The 24,676-nt window shown below is 39.9% G+C and overlaps 1 protein-coding gene across 2 annotated transcripts in view; it reads right to left on the bottom strand.

Annotated features, from left to right (window-relative positions):
* Window positions 1-24,676, bottom strand: part of Redic1 (regulator of DNA class I crossover intermediates 1) — a 66,565-nt gene continuing 41,889 nt past the window's right edge. For both annotated transcript variants that reach the window (XM_076912300.1, XM_076912301.1), the window contains 6 exons: window positions 22,558-23,078; window positions 20,825-20,894; window positions 17,932-17,992; window positions 11,270-11,333; window positions 4,173-4,255; window positions 1-1,186 (listed from right to left, as the gene is read on the bottom strand). In XM_076912300.1, the coding sequence (XP_076768415.1) occupies window positions 701-1,186; window positions 4,173-4,255; window positions 11,270-11,333; window positions 17,932-17,992; window positions 20,825-20,894; window positions 22,558-23,078 (1,285 nt within the window). In that variant the 3' untranslated portion in view covers window positions 1-700. The remainder of the gene's footprint in view (window positions 1,187-4,172; window positions 4,256-11,269; window positions 11,334-17,931; window positions 17,993-20,824; window positions 20,895-22,557; window positions 23,079-24,676) is intronic.

The raw sequence follows: 24,676 nt of genomic DNA, 5'->3' as shown, positions 1-24,676 counted from the left end.
GTAATTGTATATTTTTAATTCAAACAAAGACAAGTAAACATGAGAATGGCAACATATATATCAAGAATGGCAAATTACATATATGTATGGTATGTGTGCAAATTTTCTATGAGTAAGGCTTGTACTGGCTGGTTTTGTGTGTCAACTTAACACAAGCTGGAATTATCACAGAGAAAGGAGCCTCCCTTGAGGAAATGCCTCCATGAGAGCCAGCTGTAAGGGATTTTCTCCATTGGTGATCAAGGGTGGGAAGGCCCATTGTAGTGGTGCCATCCCTGGGCTAGTAGTCCTGGGTCCTATAAGAAAGCAAGCTGAGCAAGCCAGGGGAGGCAAGCCAATAAGTAACATCCCTCCATGGCCTCTGCATCAGCTCCTGCTTCCTGATCTGCTTGAGTTCCAGTCCTGACTCCCTTCAGTTAAGAACAACAATGTGGAAGTGTAAGCTGAATAAACCCTTTCCTCCCCAACTTACTTCTTGATCATGGTGTTTTGTTCAGGAATAGAAACCCTGACTAAGACAAGGCTATTATAGAACTATTAAATACATAAATATTAAAATTGTATAGAACCAACAGTACTTCAAACCCCCACCCCTTTATGTTGAGCCTCATTTTCTCATTATGTATTATGTTAACGAGGGACTGAACATTTCCTATTGCCTTCCAGGGCTAAATGAAATACTACTTCCTAGTTGGAGATTTTAGAGTGAGTTACTCGTAGGTGTTTCCTGCCCTCCAGTGGTATCTGCCATCCTATCTTCAGTGCAGCTGCCAGCCTCAGGACTGGAGGACTCCTCTTCCAGATCAACACTGGGACTACTCTTACATGAGCACTGAGCAATGATGGTACACTGTACAGCAATGTCTGCCGTGTTCCCCACAAGTGGCGTTTCCTCTGTCTGTACCCCTACGTCACATCGCCCAGCCTGAAGCACGCAGTGCTCAGTGCTTTTGTTTTGTGATGTGTGCTCTGAATTGCACTGAGAGTCCGGGGATGTATCAGGGTTATTTTTCTCTGAGTACTGGTGGAATTTATGATGCTGTTTATGAACTTTGGCAGTGTCTTTCACAGTTATGTCACCTAAATGATCTTCCATCTTTTTCAGACAACAATGATCAATTGTTTCTGTGGCTTTCTTGTTTGAATCTTCAATTTGCTGCTGTATCTGATCTTCATCTTCAGATATCTAAAAGAAATTAAAGAAATCTATGGTAAATTAAAAACTGGCCATTTCAAATCAGTCTTTAAATTCAGTCTAGGAAATTTTTGAAAACTGAAGAGAGCTTCAAAGATGACAAATCAAAGCAGACAACATCAAAGATTAGTCAAAGACTCTCACACGGCTCCTAGGATGCTGTGGGGTTTTAAACAGCAATAATAACAAGAGTCACTGCAATAACAATGCAGAAGAGAAGAGCTATCATGCCCTTTCTCAGACAATAGTCCTAGACTTTATTATCCCACAACACTCCACGAGTACTTAGAAAGGGCAGAGAAGCCACGTGTTGCCAGAGAGCTGAGAATAAGATTAACCTTGTTCACTCACAGGCTCCTTAAGTGAAACATCTAAGTTATATAACTGTTATTATATCCATCCCACATAAGACGCAATACCTTAAGGAGAAAATGTGGATGTCAGTTAACTGGAAAGTAGGTGGTTACAATAGATACTGCAACTGTTATGTAAAGGGACAAAGTTTGATAACTTTCATTTCTCAACTTTATAAGTAATTTATGAAAGTTAATGAAACTACTGTATTTTATATGGATATGTAATTGTATGGATATTGTAATTAAAATGGTTTGTTTGCTGTGATTGTAGTTCAGTAGGAGAGTGCTTGCAGGAATGTATGAAGCTAGTATTTCAATCACTCTCATGGTGAAGCAAAATACAATATATATTGACTATTCAAGCTAGAAAGTGGAGAGACAATGTTTGAATGAAGAAAAACTAAAATAAGATCTAGACTTTAGTTGACTGACACTGGGCAGCAAAAGTAGCTCAAGAAATGCACTGAGTTGGCTGAGTACAAACTAGAGAGAGCAAGTCCTGTGCATCTTATCCAGTCAACATGAGTGACGTCTGTGCTCATGGAAAAGAAGACCACTGCTGCACTCTTAGACATAATCACATAGATAAAAATGAAATTCATCAAATCATCACATACCTGAAAAAATGAAAAAAGCATTATGAAGACTAAGCATGAAGCACTTGGCAAACATATGAGGCGTCACTTAGACTGTAGAGCCACTGAAGGACTCACTGCAAAAATGACATGCTGCCACTTGAAACACAAGTGAGACCGCAAGGCAGAGTGTCTACAAGAATGGATGAAAGCTCTCAGTGTGAAACAGCAAAGAAAACAGGCAGACACTGCATGCTACAGGTATAGGAACAGAGTGTACAAATAGGGTTCCATTTGCTCAGGAATTTGGTCCAACATTGTGAATTGGGACCTCACAAACCCAAGGCAGAGAAGGAACTGGTGAACTAGTGTGTGTAGATCAGGACAAGGAAGGGAGAATATTAAACGCCACCCAGAGCCAGTTTCACAGAGTTGGGAGAGGCTGTAAAACATTTAGATGGGTTAGTACAATAGGAGCCTACTAAATGAGAGTAACAGGATTGAACTGGTGTTCTCAAAAAGTCATGATCTTTGCAGATAAGAAGACGGAGCAAAAACAAAATTCTAAGATCTTTTGAAAAGCAATGTAACCATTCAAGAATGATGGAAACAGTAAGAGAAGCCCTCGTGGGAGAGGCTGAGAAATAGGCAACTTTGTGATTGATCATGTGAAGAGAATCTAGGCTTCTGAAATGAACACTTGGGTATACTGAAAGGGTTTCTATGAATATGGGAAATACCAAAAAGCTTAAAAGAGAAATCAGTTTGAAATATGAAAGGGTAGAGATTCTCTTAACTATGAAAGAAATGTCCAATAAAACACTTAAATAAAGATTAGCACTAAAGCCATAATCTTTACAACTGCCATTTCTAAGATGTGTAACATGGTTGCAGCTTTAGAACACAGGCTAACAGAAGAGTCCTATACGAGACCCTAGTCATCTCACTGTCGTGTAGGAGTCCTTATAAACTGGAGGCCAAAGTTTGTGTGTTGGTTAGGTAACTTGACACAAACTAGAGTCATCTGGGAAGAGGAAATATTAGTTAAAAGAATGTCTCCATCAGATTGCTTGTAGGCAATTCTATAAAGTTTTTTCTTTATTAATGACAAGTGTGGTTGGCAGGGTGGGAGGAACAGCAACCTGTGGGTGGGGCCATCCTGGGTAGAGGTCCTGGGCTGCATAGGAAAGCAGGCTGAGGAGGCCAGGCAGAGCACACCTGTAAGCAGCATTCCCCCATGGTTCCTGTCTCTGCTTTGGCTTGAATGCCTGCCCTCACTTCCCCCAGAGACCGACTAAGATCGGGACACTTAAGCCAAACAACCACTGTCTTCTAAGTTGCTTTTGTAATGCTATTAATCAAAGCGAGAGAATGGACTCTAGGCCAGTCTGGCAATGCAGAAGTCACTGGTGTCCTTAGCAAACTGGATGGCACACCAGAGGCCAGAGGCAGGAGAAATGAGGAGATGGAGTGAAGAGAGATCTTCATCCAACCGCGGTTTATCAGAAGTGTGAGATTTTCCACTCAGAACATAACATGCTGCTCTATTAAGATTTCAGTCTTTGATAACACTGATTAGTTTACCTAACTTTATAAGCCTCAAGATTAGATTTTTAAAGTTTAATTTGGTTATTCTATATTTCAAATTATCGTAAATTCTTAAAAATCATTTAAAATAATGATATATTGCGTTTACCTATATTCACTTTATATGATACATTATGTATATATACATATATATGTATATATATACAAGTTATACAAGTATGTGTATATTTATATGTATCTTGATAAACTTTTATAAAAATTTGTTTATGTTGTAAATGGAAACTGCTAATACTTGGTCAACTAGTTGATTTTACTTTTTTGTTTACATTTTTCTAACATTACATTTTAAAAGTTCTTAATTTTTTAACATTGAAAATCACTTTTGTTGGTATAATTTTTATTTCTACTGTTGGATCAACTCTTCTTAAAGTAAAAAGAGACAAAAATGATTGGAAATTAATACAGCATACATTAATAAGCCAAAAAGAAGTGACTTACCAAGTCGGAACTGGAGCTGAACGTGCTCTCGGTTGGCCGTGGAGAGTAGCTGGCAGACTGGCTGCTCTGTGAAGACTCCAGGTCTGAAATAAAGGTTCATTCATGAAGGCTGGACCACTCATATGACAGCAAAGTGAAAGGCATCTAAGTGTCACTAACTTAACAACCAGCACTGTAAAATGTGCCAAGCTTAAATTTTTGATATAGAGCACTTTGTTTTTATAGCAGGATAAATAGGTGTCTTATCTTCAAAAGATCTGTGTCTACAAGTAAAATAAATTACAAATTACATAAAATAAGAATAGAGAAAATAGGATTGACTTTTTAATATGTGACCCATTTTTAAGAACAAATATCTTAAAGTGCGACCTAGGAAGAACCTGAGGCATCGGACATCTGCTTATCTAGTGAGTAGACTTCTCAGTGCAGTCAGAACTATGTTCAGTGCTTCCAAGCATGTCAGTATCTGCTTAGTCAATTCTTTTTCAATTCCAAGCCAAGTTTGGAATGGGTCTGGATGTATGTCACGGCTCTCTGCCACACATAAACAGCAGCTTCCCTTACCTTGTGCCTTTGTTTATGAAAATGTATTTTTAATAAGAAAAGCAAAAAGAAATGAAAACTAAACAGGGATGCATAAGAAAACAGTAGACCGCGTTCATGGCAATAATCGTGAGTATTAGCTACTTATGTCCCAAGTCAGAACCGATGCTCTCTGCAACAGAAATTGATCTCTCTTAGCTGGGAGGGACACAACATAGCTGTACTCTAATATCTGCATACACACGAACACAATAAATTAAAAATTAATTTTACAGAGTTATACTCCCATAGGGCAGTTATTTCTGATGAAAAAGAAAACTTAATAAAAGTGAAGGTTTGATATGATAAATAACAGTATAATCTAAGGCTACTTTCTGCTCATAAGGTTCAATAAGTCACCAGGTGTAACACCAGACACCAGCAAGGAAAAAGCATGTGGATTCCTGAGAGCTTACCAATAACAGCATATGAAAGGGTGTAAGGACAAAAGTGACAATTTAGTTCAACAGTTCTTTAGCAACTACACAGGTCACTAAGGTAGTTTCTAGGACTATATGGACGTGGTCTCAAAGTGTTCATAATCTTGTGATAGAGAAAGAGAGTGTGGTGGTTTGAATAAGAATGGCCTCCACAGGCTTGAATGTATGAATGTTTAGTTCCTAGTTGAGAGTCTGTTTAGGAAGGATTAGGGGGTGTTATCTTGTTGGAGAAGGTGTGTTTCTTTGAGACCTCAAAGTCCCAGTCTCTCTGTCTGTCTTCTGCTTGTGGATTGGATGCAAAGCTCTCAGCTACTGCTCCAATACCGTGCCTGCATGCCATCATGCTTCCTGCCGTGATGATCACTGACTCAACCTCTGAAACTGTAAGCAAGCCCCAAATTAAACACTTTCTTTTATAAGCTTCCATGATGTCTTTCCACAGCAATAGAATAGCAACTAAGACAGGAAGTCTGACTTTGCAGGAGGAAGTGTGCCACTGTGGGTAGGTCTTAAAGATTCAGAAGCCTGCCTCTCTCTCTCTCTCTCTCTCTCTCTCTCTCTCTCTCTCTCTCTCTCTCTTTCTCTCTGCCACATGCTTGTAGATGTAAGCTCTCAGCTCCTGCACCAGTGCTGTAATTGCCTGCCTACTGCCACCTTCTCCACCATGTTGGTCATGGACTCAATCCAAGCCAGATTTGGCTATACCTGTGCTCTCCTCAGCACTGAAGGAATTACAGATAATTCAGGTTATGGAAAGGTGAGAAGAGGATGCACCATACAGCATGCAAGATCAGACAGACAGGTGACAGAGTCAGTAGTACAAGTGTGGCACCATAGTCTCTAAAGCTAAGAAATGCTCACTATGGGCAGAGGTGCTAGTCAACAGAGTTCCCACCCCAGCTGGCTACCAAGCCAAACTACACAGGACCATAGGAAGAAGGATAAGGAACTTGGCCATCATTCCAATGGCTATGGCACAGGTAAACAGCCTGGCAGGCCTTCCACACCTGCTCAGAGCCTGAGTCACAGAGAGTTGCATTTGTGGAAATGTGTTTAAAATACCAGAGACGGGGTCATCCTTGCAGGCAGGAGATACAGCCTAGGGAATTCTGACAAAAAGTGGGCCTCAGTCACAGAAATCCTCAAAGGACACACTTACTTGATTTTTGTGAATTACTAGGACAAGCAGCCTTCCCTCCCACTTAATAGCAAAGACAAGAGAAGCCAGACAATGTCAACTGGGAAGAAATATTGCCTGGGCTCATAATAGTTTCTGCTTAATTATTTTTTTCTGGGACAGCAAAAAAAGTCCCTGAAGGAATGTATAAGGAATGGATGAAAGTCCCAAGCAAGTGGGTATGGTTGGCATGAGAAGAGCCACGTCAAAGACTCCAGGGCCTCCAATGAGAATGACAAACCTGCCCCTGATCTGTGTGTAGTATTGACCATGTATAAGGAATGCAGTGACTGCAGCTTCTTCCTTCCAGTATTTAGAGCCTGAGACTGCTCCCCACAGAGACCTTATACTGAAATAGGATTGATCTGCCTCCTTGCTCAGCTGCATTCAAAAGCCTTCCTCACTGATTCAGAGTATCTAGGAACCATGCTGGTTGCCCAGGTTACTGCTGCTGTGCACTGCATGCTCGCTCAGGGCATGCAATCCCAGCTTTTCTCTATGCGTGCTATCATTTCTTCACTCTCATTGGCCTGGTCAGGTCAATTCTTAAAGTCGTGCAGGTCATGGCACTTCTTAAATTTCATCCTCTAGTATTTACATTTTGTGCTTTAATTGTTCTTTGTTGTGCTTTAACTTATCTCTCCCTATCTCCCAAAAAAGGCTACTCTGACAGTTTCTTCTACATGGGAACATATTTTACCCTGACACTAGCCTTTCTCATTCTTACTTTACTCTCTTGTTTTTCCTTTTCCCATTGTCTCCGCTTTTAAAAAGCCTTTTACCTCAAAAAACTGTAAACTAAAATTTCCGCACATACTATTCTATAGTATCTGTCTTTTATTTCAGGGACAAGGGGAAGTGAGGGTTTCTAGTACAAGCTGATGCTGGAACGTCCTCAGATCGCTGTATCGGTTACTGCAGCCAACTTCCCCCTAAAAGGCCAAGTGAAGACAACTCATCAGAATTCACACAAAATAAATGAAGTTCACAGACAAACTCTGCAGATTAGGAAAGAAGGAAAATTACCAACGTAGATGAACCAATCAGTAATTTCAGGAAAATTTTAAACACAGAGGAAAAAATTCAGCCAGGAACTAGAAATACAAAAGAAGAGAAGGAGAAGGAAGAGGAAGAAGAAGAAGAAGAAAAGAGGAGGAAAAAGAGAAGAAAGCTAACAGAAAGTTAGGAAAGAAAAAAATCCAACAAATCAAACAGCTCAGTGAGACTCATCGGCAGCCAAGCGCACACAGAGAAAACATCATGGACGGGAGACAGTCAAGACCAATGCACCACAACACATGTAAAGAGAAAGCATAATGAGTGCGACAAAATGCTCGAGAACTCCAGGACGTGTACAAGGAAAACCCAAGAATCCAAGGTAAACATTAACTAAAGAGAACCTAAAAGCATCAACACTTTGTTCAAAAAATTATAGCAGAACAAGTACTAAACCCAGGAAGAGAAATGGATACCCAAAGGCAGGGACTGTAAAGCCCCAAACAGACACACAGAGAAGAAACTCTCCATGACGTAGCACAGCTAGAATGATAAAACACACAAAAAAGCAACATTAAGAGCTGTAAGAGAAAAATTACGCTACACAGAAAGGTGTTGCGGCCCAAGCTGCCCCACGTTTGGGGGCCAAAAATGTTGAGAATAGCTCTACCCCACGTTTGGGGGCCAAAATGTCTCGGACCATTCTGTCAATGTTGGGACCCGCACTGCCAAAAGCCTTGGGGACTAACTTGTTAGCTCGAACTGCCCCAAGCAGCTCCGGTCTGCGGGTTGGGGTTCAGCAAGAGAGAGAGTGAGGACAGACGTGAGGAATGGAGACCAGACAGAGTGTGATTCAATCCCATTTATTCTTCAGTCTCTCTTCCTAGTCCAAGTCCCAAGTCTTGAGTTCCTAGTCCCTAGTTCCTAGTCCCTAGTGCCTCCAAGTTCCAAGTTACTTCTTCCAAGTGCTAAGTGCCTAATGCCTAATAATTATTCTTCTGAGTTCTCTAGTCCAAGTGTCTTCTTCTTCAATGCCTAACTCCTACCCCAAGTTGTACTCCAAGTTGTACTGAACTCTTCTGTCTGCCCCTCACCTTTTATATGTCTCACTTCTAAACCACACCTTTAGCTCACTCCTTTAAGTCATGCCCTTAGGTCTTGTCTCTAAATCTTAACTCTAAATCACGCTCTTAAGTCACACACCTTTAAGTCTCACACACCCAAGGAAAGATCCTGAGTATCTAAACAATGTTATCAGAGTGTGCTCAGCTGTTGTAGGCTATTGTAAACAAGCCTCTTGTCAGGGTATATGGCTCAAGATGGCTGCAAGGATGATAGCCGCCTTCTGTCGGCTCCCCACAGAAAGGCAGAAATATCAGACTAACAACACATCTCTTGTCAACTTAGAAAGTAAATAACTGTCAATCAGAATTGCTGTACCTAAAAAGATTACTTTTCAAGCTTGATGGAGAAATAACATTTCAAGATAAGCACAAATTAAGATACTTCATGAAAACCAAGCCAGTAAGTAATGTATATGTATATATATGCATATATATGTATATATATATGATGCCATCCATAAAAATAAAGGAAATAATATATTTCTTGAAAGAATACAAAACCAAAAGTGAGCCAGAAAGAAATCCATTATGTCCAACCCAGTAAACCCCTCTGGACTTAGAGAACACACTGAAAGACAGGAAGAAGGGATGTAAGAGCTAGAGGGATGCAGGACACTAAGAAACACAAGCCTTTTAAGTCAACACACATATCTACACACACATGAATTCACAGAGACAGAGGCAAATGCACAGAGCCTGCACGGCTCTGCACCAGATGGGACCCTAGATCTGAAAGGAGAGGTGGACACATGGTCCCATCCCTAACCCAGAAGCTATCTCCAACTGACAGTCACTGCAAATGAAAACTTAGTTTATTCCAGGGGAGTCTCTTGTGGGAACAAACTACACTTCAGGGCAGGCTGCGTGCCCAACAAAGAATGACCTCATGGGCATCCCTGGAGATTCCTTGATTTCATGAGGTCATCTTGGGGAGTTTCCTTTTAATTAAAATGTATCTTATTTTTAAATATTATTTTCTTCAATATTCTTATCCTACAAGTCCTTTGCAGATATACTATGGCTTCCAGGTTAGTATTTCTATGGATATCCTGAGTATGAACAAGTGGTCTGTTTCTTGTGCCTTCCCTTGTCTTTTCCTTCTACTTGTTAAGTTGTCCTATTCTGATGTGTTAATTTTTATTTTGTTTTATACTTTATTTTACTATATTATATTAATCATTACAAGCCTGTTTTCTAATGAGAGATAGAAAAGGAAGGATCTAGACAGGAGGAGGATGTGGAGAGGGTCTGGGACAAATAGAGAACAGAGAAACCAGAATTAGAATATGTTAAAAAAAAAACTATTTCTAAAAAGGGGGAAATTAAGTTTTTTGAAATCAACAACAACAATAACAACAACAACAAAAATATCTGATAATACCATAAGAACACCCATAGATTTTTATGATGATTTAAAGGTTTCTTTTGAGTTTGGTTTTGGTTTGGTTTTTTAGAGATAGGGTCTTACTACATAGCTCTGGCTGTTCTGGAACTCACTATGTCAATCAAGCTGAACCAAACTCACAGAGATCCTCCTCCCCCTGACTCTGCCAGACATGCACATCATGCCTGGGCCCATTTTCATGATAATTTAAAAGTAAGATAATGAATATTTTAAAACTTCACCAAGGTTTCTAAGTATTCCAGCAGAACCAGATAACCAGAGAGCTATTGTAGGACCAAAGACCTAAGACATGCTTACTAGTTATAAAACTTTTATGTACAAAAGTCACTCAAATATGAAGCATTGACATATAAAAGCTTATAAATAATTAGAATGCAAGATGTATAAAAGACACGTGGACATAACGAGGGTAGCCAGATGTAGACTATAAAAGGCATGTTCCCTAGTGCAAACCAAGCGTCTTAACAGCAGCTCTGGACGGTGTGGCATGTTTGCCAACAACTGTCCTCCAGCTGCTGAGGGGCTGAGGCAGAGAGACAGTTGTGTGTGATTGTGGACTACAGCGAGATCTCATCTCCAAAAACAAAACAAAGGTAAACTGGGCAAAACATGAAACTCTGCTGACCAGCTAACCTAATTAGTAACCAGAGAAGCAAAAAATTAATACTACCATGGGTTAGGTTTAAATAATGATAACCGATTGACAATGCAGGTAAATTAATAAGTGACTCCTACTGGCCACTGAAGCCTAAATTAGACAATGGGGTTTTAGAAAATGATTTTGCATTGCATGAAAACGGTAATAAATGTACACCATGTGAAAGGGTGGTTCTACCCAAGAAGAACTTTTATATATGTTCTAGAAATATCAAGAATGATCAGAATAGTCAAGGACACAATATTGACAATGCAAGAATCCAGCACCAGAAGATGCCTGAGTCTAATAGAAAATGTAAATGCACAGAATGCTAGATGGCAGAAAAAACTAATCTGTGAAAGACACAAATAACAGAGTGGATGGGCCTCAAAAATATAGTATCTGCTGAAAAAGAAAACTGGGGAAAAATTAGGTAATAGTGACCTCTAGAGACCATAGTAGGAAATGCAACAGGCCAAATTTTCTAAAAGTATAGTTCATCTCAAACTATAGTTAAGAAAAAAAAAAAACTGTGAAATTGTAAATTTACATTATATATGTTCATTGTTGATGATTTTATGAAAGAAATAGTAATTTTAATGAATTATTGTACTGTAGTCCATTTTAAAATATCTATGAAATATATACTTACTGGTAAAATCTTTAAAACATTTAAAATTTGATTTCTACTTTTTTCTTTTGTAAAATAATAAACATAAGACGTAGTTACACTTACAGATTTTCTCAGTAGACATTGGCCTCCCTTTTAAAGGACACGTTCCTCTTCTTTCCATTGGTATCTAGAGAAAAGAATAAAACATTTAAAAACCCACAGTCCTAATAATGTTCATCCATATCTACACTTTCAGCCCCTTTATAATACTGTTGCTTTACATTACTTTCATTCAATAAAGACAATTTTACAAAGAAAAACATTTCCAACTAAATTTTAATTCCAATTGGCTTAGAAACATCAAGAACAGAGTAGACACTTGGTAAGAAAAACAATACTGAAAAAAGAAGAGGCTGCACTCTGTCATGATGCATGTAGTTTATACAGACGCAAGATACTAAAGTACCTGAGAATTTAGTCTGCTATGCTTTGTCTGGCTTTTTGTTTGTTTGTTTGGTCAGTTGGTTTGTTTTGTTTTTTTAGGATGAATATAAGTTATTACTTCTTTTTAAAATATAGTCAAAGATTAGCATTGTAAGTCACCTACAGAAGACATAATTGGTTGTAATTTCACTATTTTCTATGTGGTTAATGATTTTTGTTTTCTTTCTCATTTTTTAAAACCAGGGTGTTTCTTAAGTTCTAGGAAGTTAATGAGGTTAAACAACTGGGTTTGTTTTGTTGTTCTGCTCTGGATGTCTATAAAATCGGACAGAGGATGGGGCTACAGATGTCTCTGCTGAGAGTCTGTGGTACCATTTATAGCTCAAGGGCTATATGACAGTTTGTGTGAAGTGAAAGGCACTTTCTGTGTCTTTTGGTGGGACACAGTAGAGATGTCTAGCTGTCTCCCTTTCCTCTTGGACGTAAGTAAAGCCAGTTTATATCTCTTTTAAGATTTATTTATTTATTTAATGTATATGAGCACACTGTCACTAAAACACCAGAGGAGGGCATCGGATCCAATTACAGATAATTGTGAGCAACCATGTTGTTGCTGGGAATTGAACTCAGGAGCTCTAGAAGAGCAGTCAGTGCTCTTAACCACTGAGCCATCACTCCAGCCCAATTTACATTTCTAAGTCCATTACTTGATTTCAATTTCTGTCTGAGTTACTTTTTCCTATTGCTGTAATAAAGCATCATGACCATGGGGACTTACAGAAGAAGGTGTTTAATTTAGAGGTGTATGGCTTCAGGGGGACAGAGTTCAAGATGGCTGAGCACAGACACAGAGCCACAGGCAGCTAAAGCTTACATTTAGATTCAAAAGATGGCAGAAGAATGAGACTGGGAATGAGGAGAGTGCTTTTGGAACCTCAAAGCCCACTTCCAGTTATACACTCCCTCCAAGGAGGCCACACTTCCTAATCCTGCCCAAAGGGGTCCATCACTGGGGACCAGATATTCAAATGCAGGAACCTATGGAGGCCATGAGTGAGCTCCACTTGCTCTGCAGGCTGTGGGGCTTCCCTCAGCCTGAGCAGCATCACGCATACTTAATGAGATTACAAGTCCTGCGAAGACTTCTCTTTTCATGAGCTTTGGACGTGTTGTGTATGATCTAGAGTAGTCTATATTATGCACACACATAACCAATAGCTTTTATTTATTTTTTTATTTTTTTATTTGTTTGTTTGTTTGTTTATTTATTTATTTTTGGTTTTTCGAGACAGGGTTTCTCTGTATAGCCCTGGCTGTCCTGGAATAGCTTTTATTTTTAATCTTTCTATCTATAATCTAGAAATGTCTAGGGCTTTTTCTTTTTTACTTTGACAGCCCTTCACAATTTATATGGTAATTTCAAAGCACCTCTCATACCTTCCATTTTATGTGGGAGTGTGACTTCATTTTCTACCTTAATCAGGGGTCCTAGTGTAGAGGAGGAGACAGAAAAATGAGGAGAAAGAAAGGAGCTCAGTATAGGAGACAAAGGGACAAGGGACAAATAACATGGAGGTTGTTGTGCTGAAAGCCTCCAGAAACCATATTCTTTTCTACTTACCTAAGACTATGGATAATACATGTGAATATACGTGTATAATATATGAATGTTATCAACGCTATCAGAGCTTCTGTATTTTAAGACATCTCATCTTTTTACAGCTCAGTTTAGAGGGTACGTCTATATTAATCATCACAGCACCTGGCACTAATGACCACGTGCCCGCAGTGGAGAGAGTCCCCATTTCCTTTCCTCTAAGCATGTCCTATTAGCTACATCACTCAGTCTCCTCTTCTGCTTTGCTGAAGCTCTCTGGCTTCTCTAAGCTGTCAACTAATTTTTATTCTAAACATTTTCTCCTGAGAACTGTATACACGGATGTATTCAACAAAGACCAATGTATTAACGACTCAAGGCATCAGCTGGCCTACAGCCTATGGACGCAAATGCCTAAAACACATAGACCATGGATATCAAGCTCCACATGTCAACCTTATCATTCAGAAATCTGCTCCTCCCTGGGCCAGAAAACTAGGAGGCACTATCAAACAAACAGAACCAAACAGTTTGGAGAGCATAACTTACATATAGCAAACTTATATTCGCTTATTTCTCATCTTAAAATATCCTGGTAAATAAGCATTCCCTCCACACAGTACCTCAGAGGCCCAGCCCTTCCCATCATACAGCTCGAAGGTTGCTTAGGGATATCATGGCCATCTGGTCATCAGTAAAGAGAGAATATAGAAAATCGGCTTCTACTCCTTAGAAGCCTTAACCTAGCGCAATGTATGCGGCCTTTGCTATGGTGCTACCCTTCTGGCCACAGGTAAGCCTGGCTAGGACATCACTTCCCAACAGCAGCCTTCTGCACACAGAGAGGAGAGTGAGTGCAGAAGTGGGTGGGTCTCCTCTGCCACCTCCTGCTTTCACACTTGGTGAACAGAGCCATTACACTTCCCATTCGCTTTTCTTTTTTCTTTTTTTTTCTATTTTTTATTGGATATTTTATTTACATTTCAGATGCCATCCCCTTTCCCCATTTCCCCTCCCTAGAAAATCCCTATCCCATGCCCCCTTTTCCTTTTTGCTTTTATACAATTTTTTAAAATGTTAATCAAAGAATTTATAAGTTTGGTAATGCTCAATCAGAAGTGTAACCCAATACCCAACCTAGATATATCAACTATCTTTGACTGGTGGAGACACATGAACATCTGCCTCCATGTCCTCCCCTCTTTCTCTCTCTTTCTCTCTCTCATCACCTAGCTTCACCTCTCCTTCATCTTCTCCTCTCCTTACTCCGTCTTTTCCTCTCAGTACTCCTCCCACCTTAGCTTCTCCTACATATCACCCTTCCTGTTAAAATAAAACTTTTCTCTCAAAATACAGTTAGAGCATAATTATTCCTAATTGTACCAGTGAGGTACAAGATAGTCCTAATACCCAGTCCATCCTTTTGTTGACTAACCAGAACCTCTGTCATCTCTCCTAATTAAAACACTTAGTTCTGAACCTGGCTTTTTTCTTGGCTTTAGAATGAATGTCAGCTGAAAACCATTCACTTAAATCTTTTCTCTCAAAGTAAATAGCCAGGATTGGCTATGAGACTATAAGTTTTCAACCCCATCAGAAATCCAGAATGACTGAGTTAACTGAAATTATGGGAAGATACTCACAGCTAACCATTGATCTGATCAAGGGTTCCCAATGGAGAAATTAGAGAGAAGACTTAAGGAGCTGAAAGTGTTTGTGGCTCCATGAGGAGAGAAACAATACCAACCAACCAGAGCTCCCCAGTGTCTAAACCACCAGCCTAGGAGCACATAGGGAAGGACCCATGACTCCAGCTGTATATGTAGGGGAGGATGGCCTTGTTGGGCATAGGTGGGAGAGGAGACCTATGGTCCCATGAAGGCTGAATACTGAATGGGGGGGGGGATTTGAGGGTGGGGAGGTGGGAGTGAAGGGTAGGTGGGGGCACAGCCTCATAGAAGCATGAGGAGGGGGGATGGGATAAGAGGTTCCTGGGTGGTGGGGGGAATGGGGTAAGGGGATAAAATACAAAATGTAAATATTATATCCAATATAAAAAAAAGGGAAAAAAGAAAAAATTGCTAGAACCAACATCTTTAATAAAATGTTAGCCCTCTAAAAAAATTATCTTGATACTAAAATTTGTTTTGAGAATTGTATATTGCAGAATACACAGCCTTGGTGTATCTACTCATCAAGCAAGCTGAGCAGACCTGCTCAAACCTCTGATGTCCTGGATTTCCATCTGGATGCAGTGAAGACACAGCATCAGAGGCTTAGCAATTTACTCTACCCTCAACCCCTCTTCTAATATCTCAATGCCCATAATCAGCTTGAAGAAGTTAATGAAGAGTCAGCGTCCCTATTCCCTGGGCTTGGGGACTAATGTGGTTAATATTGGGCTGTCTTTCTAGGGAAAAGTAGTGGTTTTGTTGGAACAGGGAGGATTAGCTAGGATTTATTTCATAGCCATAACCTATCGGTAGAAATCTGTATAATTATTATCAAGATGCAGTTATAAGTTCTTAAATGGTACAAAATTTACTTTGATTTCAAATTTAAGGTTTTCATTGGTACAAGCTTCTTATTGATATAAAAGTGAGATGAATATTGATACTTGCATAGGCATTGTGCCTGTATAACACATTTAGGAATACTAGGCTTAGACCCAGTCCTTCTTTACCTTTTTTAACTGATTTCAGATGGTTAGCCTGTGAGTTAAGGGACTATAGCAAATTCATGGCTCTGAGTTTATTGTTAGGGTGTTTTCTATATTTTATTTAAAAATAGCTGAGTGGAGTTAACAGACAACAGTCCAGATTACCTTACATGGATAGTTGGTTTTCAAAACGTCAGAAGTCCCATTCACTTTTCTAGACCTTCAGTGTACACTTTTCTCAGTTTCTTCCATGTCCCTTTCCTAATCACAATCCATAAAGTACACCCAAATTCTCAGTCTAAACCACCTCTCCATTCTGAACACCACTGCCCAGCTTTTTTTTTTTTGGTTTTTCGAGACAGGGTTTCTCTGTGTAGCCCTGGCTGTCCTGGAACTCACTCTGTAGACCAGGCTGGTCTCAAACTCAGAAATCCACCTGCCTCTGCCTCCCAAGTGCTGGGATTAAAGGCGTGCGCCACCACCGCCCGGCACTGCCCAGCTTTAACAACATATTATTCGGGTCAAATAAAATAAAATAAAGTAAAATAAAATAAAATAGGCCCAGCAGATAAAACCATTTGTACAAACCATATGACCCAAGTTCAACCACTAGAAATAGAACACATAAAAGGGGAAAAACAAAGCCAATACACAAAGTTGTCCTCTGATTTTATACATATGCTGGGGTATGCATGCCCCTCCTCCATCAATTAATAATCAAGACAGGAAAAATCAATATGAATATGCCTGAGAGACATATTCACAGGACAGGTAGTTCTACAGTGAAGGCTTTTCTCTCTGATGATGCTTGAGGTTTCCTCGAGTTAACAAAGCTGAAGAGGATGCCCAGCCTGGACGTCCAGTGTGTCTGCTAATCAAATCTGTCTCTGTTGCTAAAGTCAACTGTAATATTCCAACATTCTTCCCTGTTAGAACTTTTAGTGGCCCTCTGTTTAGTGACAGGAAATTAAAGTCCTAAACATCATGCAAGCTCATTTGTGAGCTGGCTCTTAATTTTGGCCAGAATTCACTTTTTGCCACTCCAGCACCCCACTCCTTGCAATTTATAAGTTGTGTTTATGACAATAATTAAAAATAAACAATGTTCTAGATCTTTGTAAAACAAACAAACACCCTCTCTTACATCTCATTTTCTGTTACGACTTCCTCTAGTCCAAGCATCCAGCAAACTCATAACCGAAAGCTGTGCTCAGAAACTGCCTCCTGTAGAATGTCTCCCTGCTAACTACCCAGGAAACTTAAAAGCCAATTTCCCTGGGCTTCCCATGCCCTTTGGGTAAGCTATTTATCTACATGCATTACTTTTACTGTCTGTATAGCCACAGAAGAGTTTTAAATGAAGATTATATATCTTTTTATATTGTGTACTTTGTAGAACAAAGTGTACAACAGAATGCAAGCTTCAAGGGATGAGGACAAAAATCTCCCAGGTACCATTTTATATCCGGTGCTTACTTAGTAAACTTAAGACACTGTGAATTAAGTGAATTTATAACACTCAATACACAAGTATTGTCTTAGAGTTTCTATGGCTGGGATGATACAACCTGACTAAAGCAACTTGAGGAGGAAGGGGCTTATTTCAGCCTGCTTTCGTATAGACTCCAGGACCACCAGTACAGTGGTGCCCCACAGCTGGATCTTATGGGGGTGTTTCCTCAATTGAGTCTCCCTCCTTTCAAATGCCTCTCCTGTGTCAAAGATATAAAACTCGCCAGCACACTCACTAAGGGCAAATTATAACAGTTAAGAATATCATTTCAAGTAAGAGAGGGGTTCAGTTCCTCAGTTGTACTCACCAAGACAGTTCTGAAACCAAAAGCATTTTGTCTTCAACAAATCTTACAGTGCATTAGAAACTATTTTTAAATGTGTCCAGATGAATTTGTCTCACATAATAACATCATATTTTCTAAGCCATAATGTTTTTAGTTTAAGAGGATCTGAGTGTACATAAAAATAAACATACGAATAAACACTACCTTAAGTCAAGGTAAACTAAATGCTAAAATACAGCATCACAAACTCAGTGAACTGAAAAGACAGTGTGACAGTGAACGTTACCTCATTCTGGTCAAAATCACATGACTGTTTACGTTGTAATTCTTCCAAAGGAATATCAGCCCTAGGGATTGTTAAAAACAAGATTAAAGCACATTTCCTCTGACAGTTATTATTCTAAATTATTGTTTCAAAACTGGGCCTCAAATCATAGTTATATAAGAAGGTTCTTTAAAATATGGATTAAAAAGTATTATGTCAAGCTAACCATTTATTTTAATGTGTGGGCTAAACATCTATATTTTCTATATGTGCGTGTGTGCGTGTGTGCGTGTGTGTGTGTGTGTGTGTGTGTGTGTGTGTGTGTGTGTGTGTGTGTACATGTGGCTGCCAGAGCTCAACCTCAGGTATTGTTCCTTAGGAGACATCACCCTTGTTTCTCGAGACATGGTCTCTCATGGGGTCCTAAGGTTTGATCTGTTGGAAAGGCTAGCTGGCAGCAGGACCCAACGGTCCTCCTGTTCCCCTGTATTCCAGGGTTGGGATTACCAGTGTGCTCCAATGCTCCTAGCTCTTTTGCACAATGCTGGGATGGAACGCAGGTCCAGGTGCTTGTGCCAAATCACACTGAGTCAAGTCCGCAGCCCTGAAACATCTGTACCATGATGTAATCATTCCAGATGATTTAGAGCCACACTCAAGATTGAGAATCAGGTTCTTTCTTATTTTCTTTTTCCTTTCTTTTCTCTTTTCTCTCCTCTCTCTTCTCTCTCTCTCTCTCTCTCTCTCTCTCTCTCTCTCTCTCTCTCTCTCTCTCTCTTTCTCTTGAAACACAATGCCATGATTCCTAAGTCACTTTGTTAAAGCTGAATTTAAAACTCAAGAATTTTTTTAACTCATAAACTTCCATATAACTGAAGAACAAATAACTTAATTTCTCAATAAATGCCAACTCCATAAAATGATATGTATGAACTCTTTTTAATCAATAGATACTTTAAAGATTTCCATAAGACATTACTCCCACAATAAAATTTCACTTAATAAATTTCAAATCATAAAGATCTGGCTAAATTATGATTAAGAAAATTAGAACCACCCAGTAGCTAATAGCCAAAGTAACACTTCCTTTCACTATCTATAATTGTAAATAATTTTTAGAAAAGCCAGGCAAGGCAACCTCAGAACTCAAAGGAATAAACCATGGCTTAAGAAATAATGGGTCTGATTAAAACTCTAAGATACAAAATCCTTTTTTCCCAGCAGTGGTAAGAAGCTAAGCCTGGGGATGCACACCTGTTTTCATGTAACAAACCCACAACAGCGATGAGATACAGGGATGCAGCCCTCACCACACTGCTCTGATGTAACAAACCCACAACAGCGATGAGATACAGGGATGCAGCCCTCACCACACTGCTCTGATGTAACAAACCCACAACAGTGATGAGATACAGGGATGCAGCCCTCACCACACTGCTCTGATGTAACAAACCCACAACAGCGATGAGATACAGGGATGCAGCCCTTACCACACTGCTCTGATGTAACAAACCCACAACAGTGATGAGATACAGGGATGCAGCCCTCAGCACACCGCTCTGATGTAACAAACCCACAACAGTGATGAGATACAGGGATGCAGCCCTCAGCACACCGCTCTGATGTAACAAACCCACAACAGTGATGAGATACAGGGATGCAGCCCTCACCACACTGCTCTGATGTAACAAACCCACAACAGTGATGAGATACAGGGATGCAGCCCTCACCACACTGCTCTGATGTAACAAACCCACAACAGTGATGAGATACAGGGATGCAGCCCTCACCACACCGCTCTGATGTAACAAACCCACAACAGTGATGAGATACAGGGATGCAGCCCTCACCACACCGCTCTGATGTAACAAACCCACAACAGTGATGAGATACAGGGATGCAGCCCTCACCACACTGCTCTGATGTAACAAACCCACAACAGTGATGAGATACAGGGATGCAGCCCTCACCACACCGCTCTGATGTAACAAACCCACAACAGTGATGAGATACAGGGATGCAGCCCTCAGCACACCGCTCTGATGTAACAAACCCACAACAGTGATGAGATACAGGGATGCAGCCCTCACCACACTGCTCTGATGTAACAAACCCACAACAGTGATGAGATACAGGGATGCAGCCCTCACCACACTGCTCTGATGTAACAAACCCACAACAGTGATGAGATACAGGGATGCAGCCCTCACCACACTGCTCTGATGTAACAAACCCACAACAGTGATGAGATACAGGGATGCAGCCCTCACCACACCGCTCTGATGTAACAAACCCACAACAGTGATGAGATACAGGGATGCAGCCCTCACCACACCGCTCTGATGTAACAAACCCACAACAGTGATGAGATACAGGGATGCAGCCCTCAGCACACCGCTCTGATGTAACAAACCCACAACAGTGATGAGATACAGGGATGCAGCCCTCACCACACCGCTCTGTCCCACAGGGTGTTAGCATGAGGAGGCTGTGGGACACACACCACCACAGATTGGTATATTCTTGCTTATGCCACCTCACTGGATTCTTGTTCTCCCTGATTCTAGCAATGTTCCTGTGGGTACTGCAATCTACTCTTTGTGCCAATAAGTATTCTACACATACGATACTTCTATTTCTGTTCATGGATAAATTGATCTTCAGTCTGTATGTAGTAGATATTCAACACTAAATGGTCAAATAGGAAGGTATTTGCTGGCTGGAAATGTGAATGCTGTATGTTTACAGAGTTGCTACTATTACTCACTGTAAAAGAAAATGGTAAAGCTTCTTTGAGACCACTTTGCTCACCCTCCTACAAAAATATTACCATCTCCTGTTCTATTTGTTAATTTGAACACATGCATTATACTAGATCCTAATGTACACATCTTACATTTAAGTATATACTTACGTAGCATACACTGGGTATTTCTGGGCATTTCTCTGCAGTGCTTTCAACTGGTTATCACTTTCAATTTTTCCTTCAAAAATAAAAGCATATATTGAATTAAATCTAGTATCATTTATTTTCACTTTCAAACTAAACATATTAAAAGGATACATGGAAGGAAATTGGTGGCCCATGATGTAATACAATAAAACACTAATTGTGGCTTTAGGTACCTCTAAACACACTATATATTAATGTAGTGTCTAGTCATCCCTTGGTATCCGACCGGAATTGGTTCCAAACCTTTCCCCTCTAACCATTACTCTACAGATACCAAAATCCACTGATATATACCAGCACCTTGCACAAAATGGCTCAATCTGTTCATACAATGTGTACAATAATATCATATTCTTTATAGTGCCTCCAAATGACCTAGAATATATGGTACAGTATGAGTGCTCCTTGAAAGTACTTATTTGTGTGTATGTATGTTCACATGTGTTGCATGTGGATGAAGGTCAGAGGAAAACATCCAGGACTTGGTTTTCTCCTTCCAGTATGGGTTTCAGCAGTAAACTCAGGTCAACAGAAAGCCATCTGGCCAACTCCAAAAGACCTTACTAAATAGCTATAATCTATAGTAAGAAAAATGTATATGTTTGGTAAAGACATCTTTTGTAGTTTTTGTGGGGCAGTGGGCTGTGAGAGGCAGCTGGGTACCTGGTCGAGCACAGGCCTTGAACCCTGGATACTCTAAAGAGACAGTAGGAGCTAGGCCTTGCTCCTGGGCCCTGGTTCCTTTCACTTATCCACAGCCCCTCCCAAAGAAAGGTCTGTGGCCTTCAGTCACATAGCACAGGTAGAAGGTGTGACTACCGGCCTCAGAGCCTCAAGAGATCTCCATATTAATGAGATACCTAAAGGACAGAGGGTCCTTCCTACTCACAAAAGGTATTTAACCTCAGGCCTTCCCTGAGAACAGGGCGGGGTACAGCTTCATCTACTGACAATAAACCTTTTAAAACCATGGACTTCCTCGTGTCATTGTGGCCTGCTGTGGAGAACCATAGAGGGGGCCTTCAACTAATTAGCCACCACCTAATCTCCCACTGGAGGACTTCTCTATGTTCCCACCACGGAGGCCTGCTGACTTAAGCAAGCTAGCCAAGCCAGCCATGACCCAGCCATGCGAGTCACCACAACCAAGAGTCTCATCCAGACTATGGGGTACCACCGGAGCTTCTCTCCCTCGTCCCCCTCAGCTGCGGGCCAGTCCAGCCCATACACTCCCAGTCTCAACTCTTCTGCGGCTCCCAGCCTAGTAGCCCAGGAATCTGACACCAGTTGATTCCCACACGTCTTCTTGCCTCGGGGTCCCCACCCAAGAGCTCTGCCCCTGCGGGTCTTGGGCTGAGACCCCTCCACGCCCTGGCAGAGCTCAGTGCTTTCTCATAGCCCAGCATCTGCCTGGCTCCATGTGGAGTAAACTCAAGTCAAATTCTCATGCTTCTGTTCCCTGAGCTGCAGTTCCAGCCATCTGGGGGACAGACTCGCAGGATCCACTACTCAGCCCAACAGAACCCACGCTCACGCACGACCTACAGCCCTACAAGTTTTAGTCTATATAGTTAGCTGAACTGAAGATACAGAACATGTGGATATAGAGAGCCAACTATACGTGTATGTGTTTCGATAGATGAAACACAGTAATGTATATTTATAGAGAGAAAAGCTGAGTGTGCGACACTAACCTTTTCTTCCACGGCTGATGGAGTAACAATCTTTCTCAAAAGACCTTCTAAATTCATGGATTTCACTGTTGTTGTATTCCTTCCAGCAGGGCCTGTTTGATGGACATGTTTCTAAGTAACTTGTATTAAAAGGAAGATTAGGAGAGGTTGCCCGTGGGACTGTGAACTTCCCGTGAATGAGCCCACTAGTGGAATGACTTTCATCAGAAGACACGACATAGGGATCACTCAGGCTGCCATAACCACACTTATTAAAGGTTGCCTGTCTCCCAGGCTGATCTCTGCTTAATAAATTGATCATGTTGTGACTGATAAAAGAGTTGTGATTGTCTGGACAATGTCTCTGAGTCGGGTGGATCACTTCTTCAAGAAAACTGGAGAATTCTTCTCCATTATTTGCACACATCTGTTGTACTGATGTTTTATCCACAGCAAAGTCTGGCTGTTTTCTTTCATACAGGCTTCCGCAATCTTCACCCATAATCACAGATCTTTTAGTAAGGAAATCACCAGTTTCTGAACTTTGGAATAAATAGAAACATTTTTAGCAGGAAAGGTTTGATCATTTTCATTTGGAAACACTTAAATTTAAACACTAACTTAAATTTAAAACTTTGGAGAACATATTGAACAATGATGAGCACTTTCCTAAATTACATTTTAAACTTAATATTTAATCAAATAGTATTGCTCTGGGTGGAAATGTATCTAATATAGTCTTCTAATAATAGGTATGAAAATAATTTATACATGGTTCTATATTTCAATATGAAATTTAGTGCATAGTTTGAGTTATTGTTATATTAACAAACAAAGCATGATACCCAATAGTCTGTCTTCTACATACAGTCTACAAATGACTTAAGGTACCACTGCTGTTTAGTCAAACAGAGAAAGAGATTTTGAAGACTGTGGGGGAAAGCTCTATGTAAAAACACTTTTAAGGAGTTATAAAAACATTATCAAGGATATTTTCCAATTTAACAATTGAAATAGTTACAAAGTTCCCAATGAAGAAAAACAAAGACATAATTATTTATTTGAACGATAAAGTAACCCAGATGAAAACTAATTAGGTGAACTGAGTAGCCTATAAGCTCGTTCCCTGAGCAAAAATGGAAACTCTGGGTTAAGTCTAACTTATGTATAAGAATCAAGGCTGATGGAAAATGTTAACAACAAAAACCCCTTTTACTTCACTACTAGTGACTATACTCATGTGAGATTGAACTCTGGAAGTATAACAAATCTTTTGAAAAAAACACAAGAAATTTTTAATATTCATTTTTCTCTTAATTTTATATGTTTCTGTATGTATATAGAGCTAGTATGTGCTGAGTGCAGGTGTCCCCAGAACCCATCAGTGTCAAGTTCCTTGGCTGGAGTTACAGGTGGGTTTTAGTTGCCTGATGGGGGTGCTAGGAACCAAATCAGGATCTCTTGTAAAGGCAGCATGTGCTCTTAAGTGCTGAGCCATTGCTTCAGCTTTAATTTTTTTATTTCTAATTTGGTATTCAACTTACTTAATATTTAAATAGAAATACTACGTTTTAGGAACTAGGTCATGGGATATAGAAAGAAACTAGGTTGGGATACAGAGAGAAAGAATTGTTTATAATTAAACAGAAAATTCATGGTTTTGTTCATAAATGCTCATAGATTCCCTGTGATTTCTCAATAAACATCTAATTAGTATTTTATACTAAAAGACATAATCAAATGTAATAATACACACCATTAAAGCCAGAAAAATTTTCCATCATTATAAATGGGAGAATAACCATAGAACATGTCATAGCTTATAAAGCACACTACATAAGGAGATTGTATTTTACAGCTGATTTTCAGCATTATAACAGAGAAATCAGTAAAAAAAAAAAAAAAAAAAAAAAAAAAAAAAAAAAGAAGAGTCACCACCAAGAGATCTATAATACAGTAAGGAAAATGAAAGAAAATTAAAAATCACAGAAGTGTAATCCTACAGTCAAAGGCCAATATAATAAATTCTTCCACTGTAAGAAAACCATCTCCAATGGCAGGCATCTCTTCAGCAAGCATTTCTGGGAACGTGAATACTCACATGCAGAAGACAAAAGCTTTGCTGCTGTTTTTCACTTTC

The sequence above is a fragment of the Arvicanthis niloticus genome, chromosome 13 (genome assembly GCF_011762505.2).
Source record: "Arvicanthis niloticus isolate mArvNil1 chromosome 13, mArvNil1.pat.X, whole genome shotgun sequence".
In the NCBI taxonomy this organism is placed as follows: domain Eukaryota; kingdom Metazoa; phylum Chordata; class Mammalia; order Rodentia; family Muridae; genus Arvicanthis; species Arvicanthis niloticus.
Note: the sequence above shows the minus strand (reverse complement) of the source record. Positions and strands in the feature narration are given on the sequence as shown.